At 36.7% G+C, this 21,420-nt stretch overlaps 1 protein-coding gene across 2 annotated transcripts in view; it reads left to right on the plus strand.

Moving 5' to 3' along the window:
* The first annotated feature begins 1,911 nt into the window (after positions 1-1,911).
* dlst (dihydrolipoamide S-succinyltransferase) overlaps positions 1,912-21,420 on the plus strand; it is a 31,160-nt gene continuing 11,651 nt past the window's right edge. The window contains exons 1-9 of one of the 2 annotated variants that reach the window (XM_058748771.1): positions 1,912-2,104; positions 6,022-6,055; positions 6,211-6,250; positions 7,351-7,412; positions 9,829-9,903; positions 9,981-10,036; positions 13,928-14,036; positions 19,632-19,796; positions 21,056-21,132. In XM_058748771.1, the coding sequence (XP_058604754.1) occupies positions 1,916-2,104; positions 6,022-6,055; positions 6,211-6,250; positions 7,351-7,412; positions 9,829-9,903; positions 9,981-10,036; positions 13,928-14,036; positions 19,632-19,796; positions 21,056-21,132 (807 nt within the window). In that variant the 5' untranslated portion in view covers positions 1,912-1,915. Of the gene's footprint in view, positions 2,105-6,021; positions 6,056-6,210; positions 6,251-7,350; positions 7,413-9,828; positions 9,904-9,980; positions 10,037-11,390; positions 11,447-13,927; positions 14,037-19,631; positions 19,797-21,055; positions 21,133-21,420 lie in introns of both variants that reach the window. The other variant, XM_058748772.1, reaches the window with a different exon arrangement.

Genomic DNA, 21,420 nt, shown 5'->3' on the forward strand with positions numbered 1-21,420 from the left:
TAATGTCCCTACTATAAAGACAAAGCCTTTCAAGTTAACAAAATATGAAAAAGTGTGGTGGATATTTAGGCCAAAGTGGGTGAAGATAAAAATTGTTGTCATTATTTTATCTTTGTTATTAAAAAATGAGAGCAAAGACACACATTACAAATACACATAATATACAAATAAAATAAACAGTGTTTTATTTTCAGGTAGTCTACAATAGGTGTATTTAGCAGGAGCATTCAAGAAATTGAATGAACAAATATAAAAATAAACACTGTATAGATTGATTCCTATTAAAGCAACTGTATTAAAGTTTTTCAGTCAAGAGTAGTGAGTGATTTTTCTCTTTGTGTTTGGTGTTTTATTAACATTAAAGGAATGATTCACCTCACAATTAAAATAAGCTAGTGTTTTATTTTTACACCTTCATTTACTCACTCAAAAGTTGTTTTAAACCTGAACGAGTTTCTTCTGCTGAAAATAAATGCTATTTTGAAGAATGTGGAAAACCAAACAGTTGCTGGTCTACAGTGACTCCATAGTATTTTTTTATAAGCAACATTGCATCTAATGCAGTACGATAAAGAAAGAACTTGCAGAAATAATCCAGTCGTCAGTCAAATCTAATTTTGTATATTACGAATACTGTTGGGTCCTGGACGAATAGCTTTTTTTTTTTTTTTTGATCGCGTTGGATAAAAGCATCTGCTAAATGCGTAAAAGTAAATTAGTATTTTTTTTTTTTTTTGTATAATGTTGACTTCAAAATTTGGTATATAGTGAATTTACTAAATATATATGGAAAATTCTTCATCCACAAATGTAAATGGGCAGTGAAAAAAACCTGTAAATTATTTTAAAGCCTTAACTCTATTATTTGAATAATACGGGTTATGCGCAACAGACTTCCGTATTCTGCTAACCAGGTCTCGTTGCTTCCGGTTCACGCGTTTTGCAAGTGCCCGTTAAATATGAAGCTTTTTTACTCAAGATGCCTTCAAAGTAGACACTAAAGATAATCATAACCAATGTCCATCACATATGTGGATTGATATATAAAAGTTTAAAAATTTTATTATTTTCAATAACATTTATATATAAACTCCAGAGTGAAGAAACGGGCAGGTAACATCATCACAGACCCCTCTCACCCCGGACACGACCTGTTTGCACTCCTCCCTTCAGCCAGACGCTACAGGTCTCTGTGCACTCATGCCATCTCCAGCTTAAATAGCTAACGCATGGATCAGTACCTGTGTTCTGTAATTCATTCTCCATCTTTAATTATTGCCTCTTTCTCAAGTTTTATGTAAATACATATACATATCTGTTTATTTATACAGCTGTATATAGAGTAAATAATGCACAAATCTGTGCATAAATCTACTGTTCCAGATTCATACACATTATTATTATTATCTATTGTTAAGTCTTACTATTTAAATGTTCTCATGTCAGATGTGTATGTATATGTATGTACCAGGAGCACAACAATGCCTCGTGTGTTTGCGCACACCTGGCGAATAAAGCTAATTCTGATTCTGAAAAGTCGAATAAAACGTAAACAATAAAAAAAAAAAAGCTATCTGATTTAACTGATTACCTTAAAAGTCCATTGATATCGCCATTTTTTTAATACTGCTATTAATACGTTCTCCGACAAGCGGAAGTGATGAGACCTGTTTTCCGGGTTTGGTTAGGTGACGTTCGACATATACCCAATTTGTAACTAGCCTATTTGTAGCTACTTGGACATATGGTTTTCTGATTGCTTTTCCTAGTTTATAATTTTTTTAATTGTCTTTGTTTATTATTATATTTATTTTGATGTAATTTATGTTATTGCCCTTGTATGTTCGTTGCTCTAAAGATTGCAATACAAAACAAGAAGAAGGGGGACAAAAAGAGTAAAGCAAGTGGCAAATCAATGGTACATTCCACTCACCCCTCTCTGATTCATCGTGGTATGCTCCGCGCGGTTTCCGGTTGGCGGCGGCGCTGTTTCCGGTGCTGTGCTGTGAGAGCTGCAGTGTGTGCGGTCCACCCAGACGACATGTTATCCCGTTCCCGCAGTCTCACCTGGAGCCTCGGGCGCTCCATCAGCGCCCTGCGGCAGGTAACGTGTGTGTGTGACCCGTCTGTGTGCCGCGGAGTGTCCGAAAGACCGTTAACCGTCAGCGGTATGGCGCGGAGCGGTAGGCCGCGGGCCCAAGGGCAGCAGGACACTCGCAGCAGAGCAGCGCGAGAGCGCGAGAGAGAAAGTGTGTGTTTACATCATATTAATGACATCTACACCAGCTTCTCGCGTGCTGTATGATGTGTTCATCGAGCTTTAAATCCAAACTGAACATGAGTGAGGTTTTCTGTCAAAGTGATCACGTGATCGAGCTGTCACTCCCATAGAAGAATAACAGGCCTAAAGCACTGCTAATATTCATGTTTCTGTCGTGCTTTATGCTGGTGTGTTTGTTTTGTGTGAGCTGTCATATTCTCCTTTACTGTTCGTGTGTCCGTCTCTGCTGATTCTGTGCATCACCTTCACTGTTTTCTGTTCCTTTGCCATCATCCTTTAAAGTTACATTATCGTCAGTATTTTAATATCTGCCAGGGCAATTAATCTGCCATAATTTGTAGGGGTGCGAGTCGTCGCTGGTTTCACGATTCGATTACGATTATCATGTCAACGATTCGATATCGCGATGTATCACGATTATATCAAATTTATTTTGTGCATTTTTATTAATTTATAGAAGCAGACTATTTTTTTTAAATAATTACAGATTAATAATAAATCAAAACAATAGCTAATAACGTAACAAAATAAATGTAGCTTCAAAATATAAAGTAATAAACGGGGGGGAAAGGACAATTACAAGTGATAAACAAAAAGTAGTACTTTCGAAAGTTTACACGCAATCACAGTTATGGTTTTAACAAGCTCGTATGCGAATGACATCAGTAGGCTATAATTGATTATGGTCTGTTACTGCGTCAATGCAGAGTTGTCCACGTCCGCATCGCAATGCAACGATTCATTTAAACACCCTTAATAATTTGGTCATAATTTCAGATTACTGACTAAAGCTGAAATTAGCACCGTTTCCCAATATGTGGCCAATATACTGTAGGTCACTTTCATAATATGTCATACATTTTTTCTCATTTAAGTGTTTAATTTCAACATTTCATACTACTTATTTGCAGTAACTATGTACTTTTTTATATCTGTAATAAATCGTCAGAATATAGCACTTTACAATACAATTGTGGTATTGGGAAAGACAATGTAGATGAGAACTAAGACTGAACCACAGCTTGCATGATCTATAATTTACCAAAACTTTAAGAATATTGAAGGGTAATACATTTATCTGCTTCATTTAGTTGTCGAAGTCCTCCCAGCCGCCCCATTGGTCTTCCTTACGTCCCATTGACCATGTAAACCCTGTCAAACTTTGACATAGATGGATCACATGACCCACATTTGTGCCTGACTGTCACTGCAGCCTGTGCATGCCTTCAGCACTGGCCTGTTAGGTGCAGCGTTGTAGCAGTGCTTGTGTTTGTGGGCTAAAGATTCTCCATAATATTTGTTTGCACTGCTACAGAGTGTGATTTATTAGTAGTTAGTGGCAGCATGACAGCTGGTGTATGTTAAAAATATAACATGTTAAGGTCCTTCCTCTTCATCATATTCATAATGTCCTTGCCTAAAATCCATAAATTTGTTTATAAAAAAAAAAAAAGCTAATAATATATTTAAATATATAAAATAATGATGGAATTAAATTTTTAAATAAAATAATATTTTTATTACGATGTTATTTTAATTTTCGATTTTATTATATTTTCAAATAACCTAATAAGCTTTATGTAAGAAAATGTCTATTCTTCCTTTAGAATTTAATATTTCATTTTCAAACCATGTGATGCAAATTGCACACAAATCCAGTAAGCAATTCAGGTCCAGTAGGATTTCCATGAATTAAAATGCAGCTTCAGGGATGTCAGGCTGCTGAACACATTTTTATCCGTGTGTGTGTGTGTGTGTTTGAGAAACAAAATCACATCTGAAGAGCAGTGCTGTGTTGGCATTATAACTCTTCTGTGAAACCCATTACAGCATTATTGTTAACCTTTTTTTTTTTTTTTTTACCAGAGATCCATGTTTTTTGTTTTAAATTTGTGTAATTAATTTTTATTGTCAAAAGTGTTGTTATTAAATAGTCCTTCAAAATAGAGCTTCAGAGCACACTTAAAACAAATCATTGTATTGCTTTGTCAAATAAAGTCCTGCACAGTATAAATGAACATGTAACCCATGCTGATATTCAGTACAATAGCACTCTTGCTTGTTGTGCTAATGCCTAGTTAATTATATAACCGTATTAGATTTACTATAGAATTTAATATGAAAACAAAAAATATGAAAGTATTATTTATCGCATTGAATATTCTATTTTAGTATGTAAGGGATAATCAACGGCTAGCTGTGCATTAAATGATTTGAATGCACGACGTGGAGGCGAAGAACCGTTTAATGCACAGCTAGCCGTTGATTATCCCGTTTATGCCATGGTCATTTCCCAGCATTCACATATTAAAGATGTTAATAATATTTGCGCTGCAATATTTGACCGTAATGATAAAAATGATGGTTATTTTCGTCTGTATTACTATTCAACTATAACTGTATGTTACTATGGTTACTAATGTTTATAGGAAGCGCATTAATATAGAACGTGATTAAACTGACCTGGAACTACCTGTGCAGTTAAACAAAATTAATCAACACCTGCCAGCCAATCAGAATCCAGTATTCAGACAGACCTTGGCATAAAAAACAATAATTGCGGTTTCAGAGATCTAATTAAACCAGACTTTTATTTAGGCAAAAACTCAAAGGATTTCACTCATTTAGGGGTGTGCCGATCCGATATTCAGTATCAGTATCGGTATCGGCTCCGATATTGGAAGTTTCTGCCGGATCAGTTATCGGTCAGACGAGACTGATCTAAATCCGATATGTGCATATACTATTGTGTTATTGTTAAGCCCCATAAAAGCCACAAACACATTATAAAACACCACAAAGTTTTCATGCACTATATTTCAAGTGTTCTGAAGCCGTTCCACAGTTTAATGTGAGGTACAGATGAATATTGAAGTCAAGTTCACGTAAACTCTTCTCTCCGCCGCGGCGGTCTGTCATCCTCCATTCAGCGTTCAAACTGTGTGCCGCGTTCGGTGACGAGTCAAGATGATGAAACTCCCTGCAAGATTATTAAGTGTTCCTAATATTATACTTGATCTGTAAATAAAGATAAATGGTTTTGCATAAAAGTACTTTATCTTCGTGCTGTTTTCAAGATCGTGTTGGTGTCTGTTAGATCCCAACACTGGACTAGAGAGCACTATGATCTTAACGAGCACAGCAACTGAAATTTAAAACTGTTAAAAGAAAAGGCTATTTGTTCCCCACTAAATAATGTGTTTTCCCACTAATTTTAGATTTTATAAACTTGACAAAATAATTTTTGTCATAGATTATAATTATAAATGCATTCATTTGTTGTTTTTATTCACAATAAAGTTGTCTATATTTAGTAGATTGTGTGTAACACAAAAAGTCATGATCAGGTAAACGCACATTGAGGTATAAAAATTAAACTGATTAAAAAAAAAAACTGCCCAGGTATCGGATCAATATCGGTTTCGGCAGATACGCAGAGTTTTTGGTATCGGGATCGGTTCTGAAAAGGTGGTATCGAGCCACCTCTACACTCAGTTCTCTACTCCAGATGAAATACTCAGGCGTGCATAAGCTACATGCAGGGTTAAATTACCATGTATGTATGTAAGACTTCACAGAGCGTCTTCAGTGCGTTTGATGTAATCATACAGTGGCACATCTGAGGTTCAGATATTACAGGTGTCAGATGAGATTATTGTTCCTGCTGTTTGTTTTGCTGCTTGTTCAGTGCTCTCATTGCTTCTGCTCATTGATGCACTGGTGTGGTCTTGTTCTTGTAGGGTAACAGTGTTCTCGCCAGACGGGCTGCTTCAGGTGAGTTGTGAGATAATGGAGGATGTTTTCTCTGCGTTGCATGTCAAAGGTTTTTTTTTTTGTGAAGGTATACGTTTGAACAGTCTTGTATGTTTCTTTCTCTGACAGTGCAAACAAACATGATTTGATGTTCCTGTGTCTCCTTTTTCCTCCAGGTATATCAGCGAGTCAGTGTGTCACCTTCAAGAACAGCCCGTAAGTATCACTGACGTCTGCCAGAGGATTGTGATATCGCGATAGCAAAGCTGTCTTGATATTATCGGGGTCACATGACGATATGAAACGATAGGTCTTCTGGGCAAAAAGTGTAGTTTTTAAAATATATTTAAACTTCTTATTTTAACATAAAAGGTCTTTAAAGTTGTGTTTTGGGCCATTATGCTTTGGCACAGTATCTGTCAAACAAACTAAAACCGAAAGCACAATATGGATTAATCCCTTCATCAAGTCTGTTTCAAAGCGAAGCGCACACTTCGTTCACGCGATCAGCTCGTGATCCGGTGTTTTCCGGATGGATGGATGAATGAATGAATGCAGTGAACTTGTTTATTGCATCTGATGTGAGTTTAGCGTGTGTTTGGGAACACAACAGCCACCATTTAGGCTTTATTTTCACGGCAGATGATTACAGCGTTTCACTAGATTTGTAGTGAGATGTGTTTTTGTGCCTGTTTTCACTGAAGCTGGAGTTTTCCTTCAAAATAAAAGCTTAAGTGCAGTATACGAATTACTGACTTTAAATGCAGTCCAAATTCAAAATATCTCTTTCAAGTCTAGAAATTAGGAAAGAAGTATTGTAATTTCCCTACTGTAGTGTAAATATACCTATTAAAATATTCATTTTCATTTATTTTACAGTGCAGTTGTTTTGCAATATATGGCTATTACTGTCATTGTTGTTGTTGTTATTATTATATTATAATTTGTTTGGCTTCCTAAAACACCAGTGTGAATGTAATTTAGACTGAGACACTATATCACTAATAAAAAGAGGGTTGAGTCCCCTTTAAAGTTCAGCTACAAGTTTTGACTTTTTTCTGAATCAAGTTTTCTTAAAGGAACATGGGTTGCTACTCTTAATTTTGAACTCTCAAAGTGCATTAGACAGAATAATTTATCTTTAAAATGTACAAAATTTTTATTTTTTTCCAATTCTTCATTTGTCTTTTTTAAATATCGCAATAAATATTGTACCGTGGACTTCATATCGCGATATTATGGTATCGTGAGATTTTGATATCGTTACATCCCTACTGGATTGTGTTGTGATGATGATGTGTGCTGTTGATTTTCAGGAGGTGTGAAACCCGGTCGAGCGTCTATCAAATCAGATACTTCAACACCTCAACCGCTCACAGTACGTATCCGCTCACGCTCTGCACGGTCTGGTCAGATGCTAAAGAGTGTTGCACAGCAGCAGTTTTGCCAAGCTTTTTAATCATAAGACTGTGTACCATTCCCTTCACAGTTTTTTGTTCATAGCATACAGCGTCAACACAGTTCCTTCACTTCTTTAAGGTCACTTGTCTATTGAAGGTCAGGGTCAGTCGTCGCTGATACACACAAGTCTTGATTTTGAGGTCTTCTGCTTTGCTTATTGTTTTGTCATAAGTTCATTTCATAGGGCTGAAATGACCATCTCAGTCTGCTGCTTATTTCATGTTCAGCTCAGATAATAAACTCTTATGTAATATGTGTAGCATAATTTCAACAAATTGAAAGTACTTGAACAAATATTGGAAAAAGAGTAGTTTCTGTGTAAATTTAAAACTTGGTAAAATGCATGCAGCCTTTAAAATTCTTGCAGAGATCTTATCGGTCATAAAATGAGGTCTCTAATTGACTTAAAAATATTTAGCATTATTACAAGGCTCTCTGGAAAATTGGTCAAGCAGTGCGTCCACCTTTCTGATGTTTATTATTTTTACCATTTGCTTTAATCTGTGCATTATCTCTTACTCATGTTCATGGCTGAAAGCTTCTTGCTGGGAACAGTTATTTCTTTGTGAAAACGTTAGCTAATAAAATGCCTAACTCATATTTAAGGTACATTGACGGCCAAAAGTTTGAAATAATAATTATTTATTCATTTTCTTTGGTCAAGCATTTGAAAAAATAAAAAACTAAATAATATATATATATAATGTATATGTATGTATGTTTTGTTTTTTGTTTTTTTCGCTCTCTTTCTCAAAGTAAGTCTCTTCTGCTCACCAAGGCTGCATTTATTTGATCAAAGATACAATAAAAACACTAATATTGTGAAATATTACAATTTAAAATAACTTCTGTAATTGATTTCTGTGATGCAGCGCTGTATTTTCAGCATCATTTCTCCAGTCTTCAGTGTCACGTGATCCTTCAGAAATCATAATAATATGCTGATTTATTGCTGATCACTTGCATACTTTTTCTTCCATGTCTTACTTAAAGCAGCTTTTCTTCAGAAAAAATACGGTCTGATAAATTTTTTTAACTTAAACCAATACTTGTGTGGCAAGTAAATAACTGGAAATGCAAGACGGCAGCAGTCACATCCACGGTGTGATACGAGAAACATTAAAGTAGCACTCGTTTCAGTTACCTAGATGAGCGGTCTAATATACAGCACTGATTTGGACGACAGTGAATATTACAATGTGAGGAATCATGCTGAATGTATGACACTAGAGGACAAAACAAGACCTGGAGAAACAAGAATTAGTTTGAGCTCAGCTTTCCACTTTAAATCATTCTGACATTTAATTATTAGCTCTATTAATGGTTTACTTTACCTGTAATAAAATCTGCCAAATAAAGGCTACTGCAGAGACATACTTACTCTTATCGCTGAAGTGCTTGTGTCCAGTCTGCGGACTGCAGAGAGAAAAACATTGTTGTCTAAAATAATTAAATCCATTGTATTTGCTATTATATTTGATCATGTCTTCAGCTGGGATTCTGCTGATCTTAAATAGTGTTCATTTGCATAAGGCCTTAAAAAGTCTGTGTTGTCATCTTGGAGCACAAATTCCAGTACAAATATCTAAACATCTAAACATTTACTTCAGATGCAAAATAAAGATTAAAGCCTTGCTCAATTTCTCAGAAAACAATTTATGATTAAATTAAGTGAGTTTGATTAAAATAAGAACATATACAGTATCTATCAATGGGTTATGAAAACTTTTTTCCATTGAAATCATGTTGATTTTTCATATGAAAACATATGCTTTATGAGTGTGTCTTTATATATACATAATAAACATACACAGTACACACACATATATTATGTAAACAAATGAATCGTTTGACAGCGCTAGTTTTAATCAAACTCTTCACTTCATTTTGATCAATTTCTCAGAAAACAAGACTTCTCATTTAATTTTGCTTCTCCAGGAAAGGCATCTCGGTTTAAGAATCTTTAGACATTTGCCCTGGAAAAAAGACAAAAATACTGAAAAAGAACAATTCACTTTTTTTGCAGTGTGATCAAAATAGTTTTTTTTCCAAATTTGAGGTGTTGCTAATGCAGCTCATTTTCTGCTCTTTAGACATTTATCTTTATAGAACTGATTGACTTATTGTGTCCCCTTCAGTTTGGTCCTTACATTTTCTTTACTTGGTTTTAAAAGTGTCTTAAATTTACGTTCCTAAAACCTGCAGAAACCCTATTCAGTGGTATAAACACTCGAGAAAGCTCTCTGTTGGTTAACATCTTTCTGCAGTCGCACAGCATACAGCGGCCCACAGTAACTTCAGCACGCCACATTAAATGTCTTCTCCGATTGCAGGGAATGAAGTTATTACAGTAAAAACACCAGCGTTTGCCGAGTCTGTCACAGAGGGAGACGTCAGGTGGGAGAAAGGTAAGATGAGTTCATCAGGTGTGCAGTACAGACGTCTCACCCCATTGGACCCTGTTAACCCTGTTCTGTGTCTCTAGCTGTTGGAGACACAGTCTCTGAAGATGAGGTTGTCTGTGAAATTGAGACCGATAAGGTAAGGAGCACACTTTTTTTTTTTTTTTATCTTAATCAGGGATTTCTATAAATACTGTAACTTTCCAAGGCTGAAAGTTGTAACTACGAGTTTAATTGTTGATCTGTGTACACATTCGTCAAATGCACATCTTTGGTCATTGTGTAGCATCTCACTGTTAGTGCGGTGTTGAGCATTGCATTTAAATGTGTCACGCTAAAAATAGTTCAACCTTTAATAACATGTCTCTGGACACCTGCCTTCTGTTCCAGGCTGTTTTTGATAGCGAGAACGTGTCCTATTTCAGCTACACCTAAGAAACTCATCTGATCAGGGTCTGGTGAACATGACTCTAAATCTGTCTGATATAACAGGGCTTCCTTAAGATCATCCCTAACTAACGCTGGACTGGAATTGTTATTGAACCTCAAGAATGTAAGACCTTGAGTTTAGTTTGAGGAACAAAACTCGATTTTGAAAATGTATGCAGTTTAATCTGACAAGTAGTTAGCTAAATGTAAGTAGTAATTTTCTCTAAATTGATTAATCACATTTTCAGCCCAGTGTGCTCAAAATAAGTGTGCACAATTGAAGTATATATATTCTATGCTAAACATTGTGTACAAAATTTTTTTTAAAAGTGCAATACTTCCATATTATAGTGTATGTGAAAAACAGTACACAAAAAGAGCAGAATATCCAAATTCATAGTATTCATAAAACAGTATGCGAAAGATACCTGGATGACCTAAATCGAATAGTATGTACCATATAGAAAGTTCATATACAAACATAATTTGTGTTGCTATATATTTCAAGTTTCAGTGATGGTTCATTTTAAACCTAAATTTGATGTTTAACAATATTATTTTGAGCAAAATGCTTGCTCTCCTTTTCTTCTGATTGATGTTCTGACTAGTCAATTATTCACCTTATTTTTCCCATTAGAGCGAAGCGCCATTTGTAAATTTTATGTGCCTGGCTTCCGTATCATCTGCTTCCAGCTATTTTTAGCTGTACAAAACAGCTCGTTTGCTGCTTGATATTGCAAACTGGTGTGTTTTACCATATTATTTTAATGTATAATCTTAATTATAAACCGACTGGTTTGGAGTGCAAACAGTTTTCGTTGTCTGTTATTCTTCTCGTTATTTCCTACAGCGGCTAATGAACCAGAAGTCTCGCACACTCACAGAAAACGGCCTACTTCCGTGTTGAAAAATAAGGTGGATAATAATCCGACTTTTTCCCACTAGTTGTTTATTAGCAGTTTTTAATTAGTAGTTGTAGTGAGAAAGGTAAGATGAGTTCATCAGGTGTGCAGTACAGACGTCTCACCCCATTGGACCCTGTTAACCCTGTTCTGTGTCTCTAGCTGTTGGAGACACAGTCTCTGAAGATGAGGTTGTCTGTGAAATTGAGACCGATAAGGTAAGGAGCACACTTTTTTTTTTTTTTTTATCTTAATCAGGGATTTCTATAAATACTGTAACTTTCCAAGGCTGAAAGTTGTAACTACGAGTTTAATTGTTGATCTGTGTACACATTCGTCAAATGCACATCTTTGGTCATTGTGTAGCATCTCACTGTTAGTGCGGTGTTGAGCATTGCATTTAAATGTGTCACGCTAAAAATAGTTCAACCTTTAATAACATGTCTCTGGACACCTGCCTTCTGTTCCAGGCTGTTTTTGATAGCGAGAACGTGTCCTATTTCAGCTACACCTAAGAAACTCATCTGATCAGGGTCTGGTGAACATGACTCTAAATCTGTCTGATATAACAGGGCTTCCTTAAGATCATCCCTAACTAACGCTGGACTGGAATTGTTATTGAACCTCAAGAATGTAAGACCTTGAGTTTAGTTTGAGGAACAAAACTCGATTTTGAAAATGTATGCAGTTTAATCTGACAAGTAGTTAGCTAAATGTAAGTAGTAATTTTTCTCTAAATTGATTAATCACATTTTCAGCCCAGTGTGCTCAAAATAAGTGTGCACAATTGAAGTATATATATTCTATGCTAAACATTGTGTACAAAATTTTTTTTAAAAGTGCAATACTTCCATATTATAGTGTATGTGAAAAACAGTACACAAAAAGAGCAGAATATCCAAATTCATAGTATTCATAAAACAGTATGCGAAAGATACCTGGATGACCTAAATCGAATAGTATGTACCATATAGAAAGTTCATATACAAACATAATTTGTGTTGCTATATATTTCAAGTTTCAGTGATGGTTCATTTTAAACCTAAATTTGATGTTTAACAATATTATTTTGAGCAAAATGCTTGCTCTCCTTTTCTTCTGATTGATGTTCTGACTAGTCAATTATTCACCTTATTTTTCCCATTAGAGCGGAAGCGGCCATTTGTAAATTTTATGTGCCTGGCTTCCGGTATCATCTGCTTCCAGCTATTTTTAGCTGTACAAAACAGCTCGTTTTGCTGCTTGATATTGCAAACTGGTGTGTTTTACCATATTATTTTAATGTATAATCTTAATTATAAACCGACTGGTTTGGAGTGCAAACAGTTTTCGCGTTGTCTGTTATTCTTCTCGTTATTTCCCTACAGCGGCTAATGAACCAGAAGTCTCGCACACTCACAGAAAACGGCCTACTTCCGTGTTGAAAAATAAGGTGGATAATAATCCGACTTTTTTCCCACTAGTTGTTTATTAGCAGTTTTTTTAATTAGTAGTTGTAGTCCGAGCAAAATCCTTAAAACTAGGTGCAAACTTCACAGAAATATCTGCTGCGTTTGTTAGGTGTTCCGTACGTACGTGTGAGTGAGCGAGAGAGAGCGTGTGATCGAGCGAGAGAGAGAGCGTGTGATCGAGCGAGAGAGAGAGCATGTGATCGAGCGAGAGAGCGAGCATGTGATCGAGCGAGAGAGCGAGCATGTGATCGAGCGAGTGAGCGTGAGTGAGCATAAGCAAGCAAGTGTGAGTGAGCGAGAGAGAGCGTGTGATCGAGCGAGAGAGAGAGCGCAGTGATCGAGCGAGAGAGAGAGCGTGTGATCGAGCGAGAGAGCGAGCGCAGGATCGAGCGAGAGAGCGAGCGCAGGATCGAGCGAGTGAGCGAGCATGTGATCGAGCAAGTGAGCGAGTGAGAGTGAGTGAGCGTGAGTGAGCATAAGCAAGCGAGAGTGAGTGAGCGAGAGTTTGATCGAGTGTGTGTGATGAGCGAGTGAGCGTGAGCAAGCAAGAGTGATTGAGCGAGCGTGTGATCGAACGAGTGAGTGAGTGAGTGAGTGAGTGAGTGAGAGAGAGAGTGAGAGAGAGTGAGTGAGTGAGCGTGATCAAGCAAGAGTGAGTGAATGAGAGAGCATGTGATCGAGCAAGCTTGTGTGATCGAGCAAGTGAGCGAGTGAGAGTGAGTGTGAGCGAGCAAGTGAGCGTGTGTGAGTGAGTGAGCACGAGTGAGAGTGAGTGAGTGTGAGCAAGCAAGAGTGAGTGAATGAGAGAGCGTGTGATCGAGCAAGTGAGCGTGAGTGAGTGAGTGTGAGCAAGAAAGAGTGAGTGAATGAGAGAGCGTGTGATCGAGCAAGTGAGCGTGAGTGAGTGAGTGTGAGCAAGAAAGAGTGATCGAGCGAGCTTGTGATCGAGTGAGCGTGTGTGATTGAGTGAGTGAGCGTGAGCAAGCAAGAGTGATCGAGCGAGCTTGTGATCGAGTGAGCGTGTGTGATTGAGTGAGTGAGCGTGAGCAAGCAAGAGTGAGCTTGCGTGTGAGTGAGCGTGAGTGATCGAGCGAGTGACTGAGTGTGAGCATGTGATCGAGCGAGTGAGTGTGAGCGTGACTGTGTGAGTGAGCGAGAGAGTGAGAGTAAGTGAGTGAGTGAGTGTGTGTGATCGAGTGTGTGTGTGTGTGTGGTGTTGAGTTAAGGTGAGATGTGTGTGTCCTGCAGACGTCGGTGCAGGTTCCCTCTCCAGCTGCAGGAGTCATCGAGGAGCTGCTGATTCCTGATGGAGGCAAAGTGGAAGGAGGAACTCCTCTGTTCAGACTCAAGAAAGGAGGTCAGCCATGTTTCTTTTTACTAATATATATTAAAGAGATTGTAATCATTACAATCATAAGCTGAAGTCACTTCCTAACATGTTCATTGTGCGTGTTTGACTGATTACATGATGTTTACTAGCTAGAACACGTGTGTTGTCTTATAGCTGTGTATTACTGCCATATGGATGATCAGGGATGCAAACTTGTCATCTTTCAGCGAAATTCCCCGTTTTCTATGATATGTTCGTCATATCTGTGAGTCATCTGTGTCACGTCACCTGTAGCGTTTTTCCTCTGTTGGCAAAGGAACGGACCCGCCCTACTCTGCCTCTGATTGGCTTACCTTAATGTCCTTTCCCTCATCCAACCAATCTCACTCCTGAAGGATAACTTTTAGACGCTGCAGGCAACTATCCATATTTCCAGAGGCTACGTAAAATGTGTAGGAACAAGCTAACGGCAAGCAACTTATGACCGAACGAAGAATGTGCATCAGTGTGTTTTTTCTTTTTTCCGTTTTATTTCATTTATGAAGGTGATGTAAACTGAATAATTATATATTCTATTATAATTATATAATAATATTGTGTGTAGGCTATGTAACTTATATAGTTTTCATTTTATTCATTTCGACAACTTTACCGACACTTCATATAGTCTTTGGCTGCGTCCATTGCATCCGACACGTTTTTTGACGGACACGCCGCCAGAAGAAAATTTCGAGTTTCCCACTCGTAATAACGACTTTGTGGTGGCGTTCATGTGCGTTCAACTCGTACATGTATCTGACATGACTGTAACAGCCTATTTCAAGACGGAGAAACACCTCGCTTAGCCCGTCAGCTGCTTCAATAATTCGAAAAGTGCTGAAATAAAGATTTACAGTGGTTTATTTGCCCTGATTAAGTTCATGTATCTTAACAACAGTCCTTGTTGAGTTGTCGCTCAAACGTCTTTTAATCATATAAAGGTGTTTATCCTTGAATGGTGCACTGCAAAAAATGATTTGAGAAATTTTTTGTCTTGTTTCTAGTCCAAATATCTAAAATTCTTAAATCAAAAAGCATTTTCTAGACAAGTAAAAATTGTCTTGTTTTCAGAAAATAATTTGTCAAAATTAAGTGAGTTTTTCCTTAAAACAAGCAAAATAATCTTATTTCAAACCGAAAACAAGATTATTTTGACTTTTGACTTATTTTTTTTATGGAAAAAAAAAATTATTTGATTTAAGAATTATTAGACTAGAATTATTAGATTATTTGGACTGGAAACGAGACAGAAAAATGTAAGAAAAGCATTTTTAGCAGTGTGTAACATTTTCTCCCTATAAAGCACTTTGACTTGCCATTGTGTGTGAAATGTGCTATGTGAATTATGTCAATTAACTTGCCCTTAGTTTTAACACACCTGTGTGTGTGTGTGTGTGTGTGTGTGTGTGTGTGTTGGGGGTTGTCACCTTTTTCACCCCTGACGAGTTTGCACCCCTGAAAGCATACTGTTTAATGTACAGTAATATTAGTATCACTCAGCTCAAGTGAGCTTGAGCCATAGCTAAGTGTCAGCCTGTAACAGCCTGTTTCAAGACGGAGAAACACCTCGTGTTTAGCTGCTTCAATAATTCGAAAAGTGCTGAAATGAAGATTTACAGTGGTTTATTTGCCCTGATTAAGTTCATGTATCTTAACAACAGTCCTTGTTGAGTTGTCGCTCAAACGTCTTTTAATCATATAAAGGTGTTTATCCTTCAATGGTGCACTGCAAAAATGATTTCCTGTCTTGTTTCTAGTCCAAATATCTAAATTCTTAAATCAAAAGCATTTTCTAGACAAGTAAAAATTTGTTTTCAGAAAATAATTTGTCAAAATTAAGTGAGCTTTTCCTTAAAACAAGCAAAATAATCTTATTTCAAACCGAAAACAAGATTATTTTTACTGTTGATTTATTTTTTGATTTAAGAATTATTAGATATTTGGACTGGAAACGAGACAGAAAAATGTAAGAAAAGCATTTTTAGCAGTGTGTAACATTTTCTCCTATAAAGCACTTTGACTTGCCATTGTGTGTGAAATGTGCTATGTGAATTATGTCAATTAACTTGCCTTAGTTTTAACACACCTGTGTGTGTGTGTTGGGGGTTGTCACCTTTTCACCCCTGACGAGTTTGCACCCTGAAAGCATACTGTTTAATGTACAGTAATATTAGTATCACTCAGCTCAAGTGAGCTTGAGCCATAGCTAAGTGTCAGCCTGTAACAGCCTGTTTCAAGACGGAGAAACACCTCGTGTTTAGCTGCTTCAATAATTCGAAAAGTGCTGAAATGAAGATTTACAGTGGTTTATTTGCCCTGATTAAGTTCATGTATCTTAACAACAGTCCTTGTTGAGTTGTCGCTCAAACGTCTTTTAATCATATAAAGGTGTTTATCCTTGAATGGTGCACTGCAAAAATGATTTCCTGTCTTGTTTCTAGTCCAAATATCTAAATTCTTAAATCAAAAGCATTTTCTAGACAAGTAAAAATTTGTTTTCAGAAAATAATTTGTCAAAATTAAGTGAGCTTTTCCTTAAAACAAGCAAAATAATCTGCCAATGGGGTAAGCAAAATAATCTGCCAATGGGGTAAGCAAAATAATCTTATTTCAAACCGAAAACAAGATTATTTTGACTTTTGACTTATTTTTTTATGGAAAAAAAATTATTTGATTTAAGAATTATTAGATATTTGGACTGGAAACGAGACAGAAAAATGTAAGAAAAGCATTTTTAGCAGTGTGTAACATTTTCTCCTATAAAGCACTTTGACTTGCCATTGTGTGTGAAATGTGCTATGTGAATTATGTCAATTAACTTGCCTTAGTTTTAACACACCTGTGTGTGTGTGTTGGGGGTTGTCACCTTTTCACCCCTGACGAGTTTGCACCCCTGAAAGCATACTGTTTAATGTACAGTAATATTAGTATCACTCAGCTCAAGTGAGCTTGAGCCATAGCTAAGTGTCAGCCTGTAACAGCCTGTTTCAAGACGGAGAAACACCTCGTGTTTAGCTGCTTCAATAATTCGAGTGCTGAAATGAAGATTTACAGTGGTTTATTTGCCCTGACTGAGTTCATGTAACATCTTAACAACAATCCTTGTTGATTGTAGACCGTTGTTGTCGCTCAAACGTCTTTTAATCATATAAAGGTGTTTATCCTTCAATGGTGCACTGCAAAAAATGATTTTCTGTCTTGTTTCTAGTCCAAATATCTAAATTCTTAAATCAAGAAGCATTTTCTAGACAAGTAAAAATTTGTTTTCAGAAAAAAAAGAAGTCAAAATTAAGTGAGCTTTTCCTTAAAACAAGCAAAATAATCTTATTTCAAAACCGAAAACAAGATTATTTTTACTGTTGATTTATTTTTTTGATTTAAGAATTATTAGATATTTGGACTGGAAACAAGACAAAAAATATAAGAAAAGAAGAAAAACAGAAAGAAGAAAAGTTAAATGGCACAGGTTATTTTAGGTAGTGACATGGTTTGAGAATATAAAACATGCAACAATGGTTAATTTATGCACATCTATGAAAAGGGGGATGGTGGGATAGGTCAGGTGTCAAAATATCTTGTCTTCTCCTGTGTCATTCAGTACATTGCCAAAATCTGATTTGAGAGAAATGATATAAAGGGTGTCCAAATATTCTCAAAAGAAGAAAGTTTACCTTTTAACATATAGGTTATCTTTTCCATCGCTAAAGAGAAGGACATGTTATTGATCCACTGTACAATATGGCTTTTCCACTTTCTTCCAGTACAAAGTTATTAGACGCTTTGCTTGAAGTATACTAGTATCAACAAATTTGCGAGTGCTGCCATGGTGTACAATGTTCTCAGGAATTATTCCTAAAATAAACATTTCTTGTTTCATTGGTAGATTTATGGATACCATCTGAGAAATGAAAAAGCCACCTCTTTCCAAAACTCCTGCACCTTAGGACAGTTCCACATACAATGCAAAAGTGGCCTCTATCAAGCATATAATAATACATGTGTCTGGAATATTCTGGTTAATTCTATTTAAACTAACTGAATTAATATACATTCTCATAATCAAGTTGTACTGTGTTAATTTGAGATTACTATTAACTGTTTGTAATTGAGCTTTCATACATATTTCTTAAATATTTCTTGTAAACAACTAAACTAACTTTTGAAATCTTTATTATTTACAAAATGCATTTTATTGTTTATTTAGTACTGACCTTATTAAGATATTTCACATAAAAGATGTTTATAGTCCACAAGAGAAAATAATAGTTGAATTTATAAAAAAATGACCCCGTTCAAAAGTTTACATCCCCTTGATTCTTAATACTATTAGTCCTTAGCCATCTTCACGAATCGCCTAAAAACACATCTCTTCCATCTTTATTTGACTGTCTAACTCTAGCACTCTCTATTCTAATTCCATTTTATCTATTTTTCTTTTTTTTATAAAAAAAAAAAAAAAACACTTTACCCTTTAAGACTTGCACTCTATTTGTTTTCTAACTGCTTGTTTTCTTAAAAAAAGGCCTCTAACACTACCTTTCTCTATTCTCTTTCTATTCTATTCTATCTATCTATTTATTTTCTTTTTATTTATTATATAATTAACAACAACAAAAAACCTTGCTACGTGTACTGTGTTGGGCTAACTGTAGTCTCGCGTAGCCAGTCCTTCAGACTGACGGCTGAAGGTCTGGAATCCATGGCAGCTTTCATTGGCCAAGACCTGCCCATGATGCCGTTTGACCGACATGTCAAACAACCAATCAGTTTGTTTTGTTCAGCGTCACGTTCCGGGGCGTGGAAATGTCGCCACAATAACACACCGGTGTGTAAAACTCTCGGACGTATTTTAAAGATTCTGCCGCGAACTTTAAATATTTCACATACTTTTGAAAATCCAGCGTTTATTTGATCCTGATAAGTGCTCGTCGTCACAGTTGTAAACACGACGGCTTTCTTCTTTTGTGAGAGGGTTTAGTGTCACGGCATCTTTGTTTCCAGGCGGAACGTTAAAGAACGCGACACACACGTCTCCCAGAAATCCTGTATAATTCAACCAATCCGACGATGACTTCGAAACTCCTGAAGTGTTTCCACTTTTGTGTGCCGTATGCATCAGACGTTCAGCCAAGTCTTGTTCAAGACTCATATGCAACTATTACAGAAGGTTCAAACGCTCTTTGATGCTCCAGAAGGAAAAACCATGCATTAAGAGCCGGGGGAGTTTATAAATTCTACTATTATTTTCTCTTGTGGACTATATGTAACATCTTTTATGTGAAATATCTTGTTCAGGTCAGCACTAAATAAACAATAACATGCATTTTGTATGATCCCTCTTAATTTGGTAAAATAATTACCATTTTGCAGGTTCTGAAAGGCGTGTATAAACTTTTGACTTCAACTGTAATAAAAAACATTTAAGTGTTATTAAAGCTATTAGCTGAAGAAAACCCCCATTTAAAATGAACGTCTTCATAATAACCATAACCAGAAATAAAGCACTGGTCTTTCCGTGCTAGGAAGTGGTTGTTATTATTATAAATAAGTGCTGCGGTGGTTTCATCTCTGACTGTGTTTCAGCTGGAGCTGCTAAGACGACAGCAGCACCTCCTCCTGCAGCAGAGACTGCTGCTCCTCCTCCTGCTCCTGCTGCTGCTGCTGCTGCTGCTCCTGCTGGAGGGCCCATCCCCACCACCATGCCCCCTGTACCCCCTGTGCCGGCCCAGCCCATCCAGTCCAAACCAGGTCAGGAGTTTTCCCCGTTTACAGGATGAAATCTCATCATAGATGCTGTACATTCAGTACAGGCTGAGATTGGTGTATTGTGATATTAACGTTAGGGATGCACTGAATTTTTGGCAACTGAAATTCTAATAAAAATAAGTGAAAAGACTGAATAAAATTGGACCAAACAATGACGTGACGCAATCAAATAGAGGCGCGCACTAATGCAGCAAACCTGAAGCATTTAAAACTGTCAGAGAAAGATGCCAAAATCATTAGAAGTACCGACAGCGAGAGACTGTTTAGCGCTGCATCTCATGTCTCCAATGAAAAGAGGAAGGGGTGGCTTTATTAGTAATGGCCTTAAATTAGTAAATAAACTGCAGAATGTTATGTTTTCTAACACTCGCACAAGTTGCATGTATTCAAACAGCGCTGCACGAGCTCGTTAGCCAGGGTTCAGAGTCCAAAGCGCGAGGAAAATCTGCACTGAAACAGTGTTACTCGTCAGCTGCTCAGTAACATTTCTATATTTTTTTAAAGGTATGTGACAGTGTGATATGTGCGAGAAACCTCTTCCTAAATTCGTAATGAGAATCATTTATAAATCTGCTGTGGTCTTCCTGCGGGCTTCTGCCAAAATAAAAGCTGAGAAAGAGCAAGAACTCCAACATTCATAAATGTTAGTATTGTAATTTTACTGATGTTCTGTAAAAAGTAAGACGATAATAATAGTTATCATTATTAACAGCAACATAACAGCTCTATTAATTAATTTATTATAACATTCACACAGTGTGTTCAGATTGGGATCTGTAATATTTTCTAATGTTTTAAAAGAATTCTCTTCTGCTCAGAAAGGCTGCATTTATTTGTACAGTAACAAAAATGCATGCCTGATTCAAGAAGGAGGTCTCAAAAAATGGCCAAAAAATGTTATTTTACTAACCTATTAATCTTAAGTTAAATTGTGTTTTGTTGGTATAATGTCTGCTAGAATGTTAAAAAATGTTCAGCGTTAAGTAAATATTTTAAAATTGTTGTTTTGTAATTGATTTTTTCTTTGAAAAGCAAGACAAAACGGTAAAAAGCACATTTTGACTATTTAATTTATGCAATGATGAAAAAAAAAAAAAGGCAAAATACGTGGGGAAAACAATGCAAAAAGCCATGTTCGGTATTCGGCCCAGTGTTTACTTTTGTTCGGCTTCGGCCAAGAATTTTCATTTCGGTGCATCCCTAATTAACTGAAACTCTCTTGTCTTGTGTCTGTGCTGTAGTTTCTGCCATCAAACCCACTGCAGCTCCTGCTGTTGCTGCTGATGCCGGAGCCAAAGCCGCCCGATCAGAGCACAGGGTAAGAACTATCACGCCTGCGGTCCGCATCAACACACTGTGCAGGTTACATGCTCAACGTTTGCAAACTACTGGACAACAAATATTTCATACCCCAGTTTGAAAACACTTGCTGCATGTGACTCGAGTGCTCGGAGTGAACGCACCATTCAAAACCACTTTCCACTTTAAAGTGAGCATTATTATTGTTTGTCACTTGAATGTTAGTTTAATTTCAGGACAATCAGATAGTTGCAATTAATTTGGAAGGCCTTAATGCAGCGTGTGGGAGACCTCCAAAATAATGCCT

This window comes from Onychostoma macrolepis, chromosome 17 (assembly GCF_012432095.1).
Source record: "Onychostoma macrolepis isolate SWU-2019 chromosome 17, ASM1243209v1, whole genome shotgun sequence".
NCBI classification, from domain to species: domain Eukaryota; kingdom Metazoa; phylum Chordata; class Actinopteri; order Cypriniformes; family Cyprinidae; genus Onychostoma; species Onychostoma macrolepis.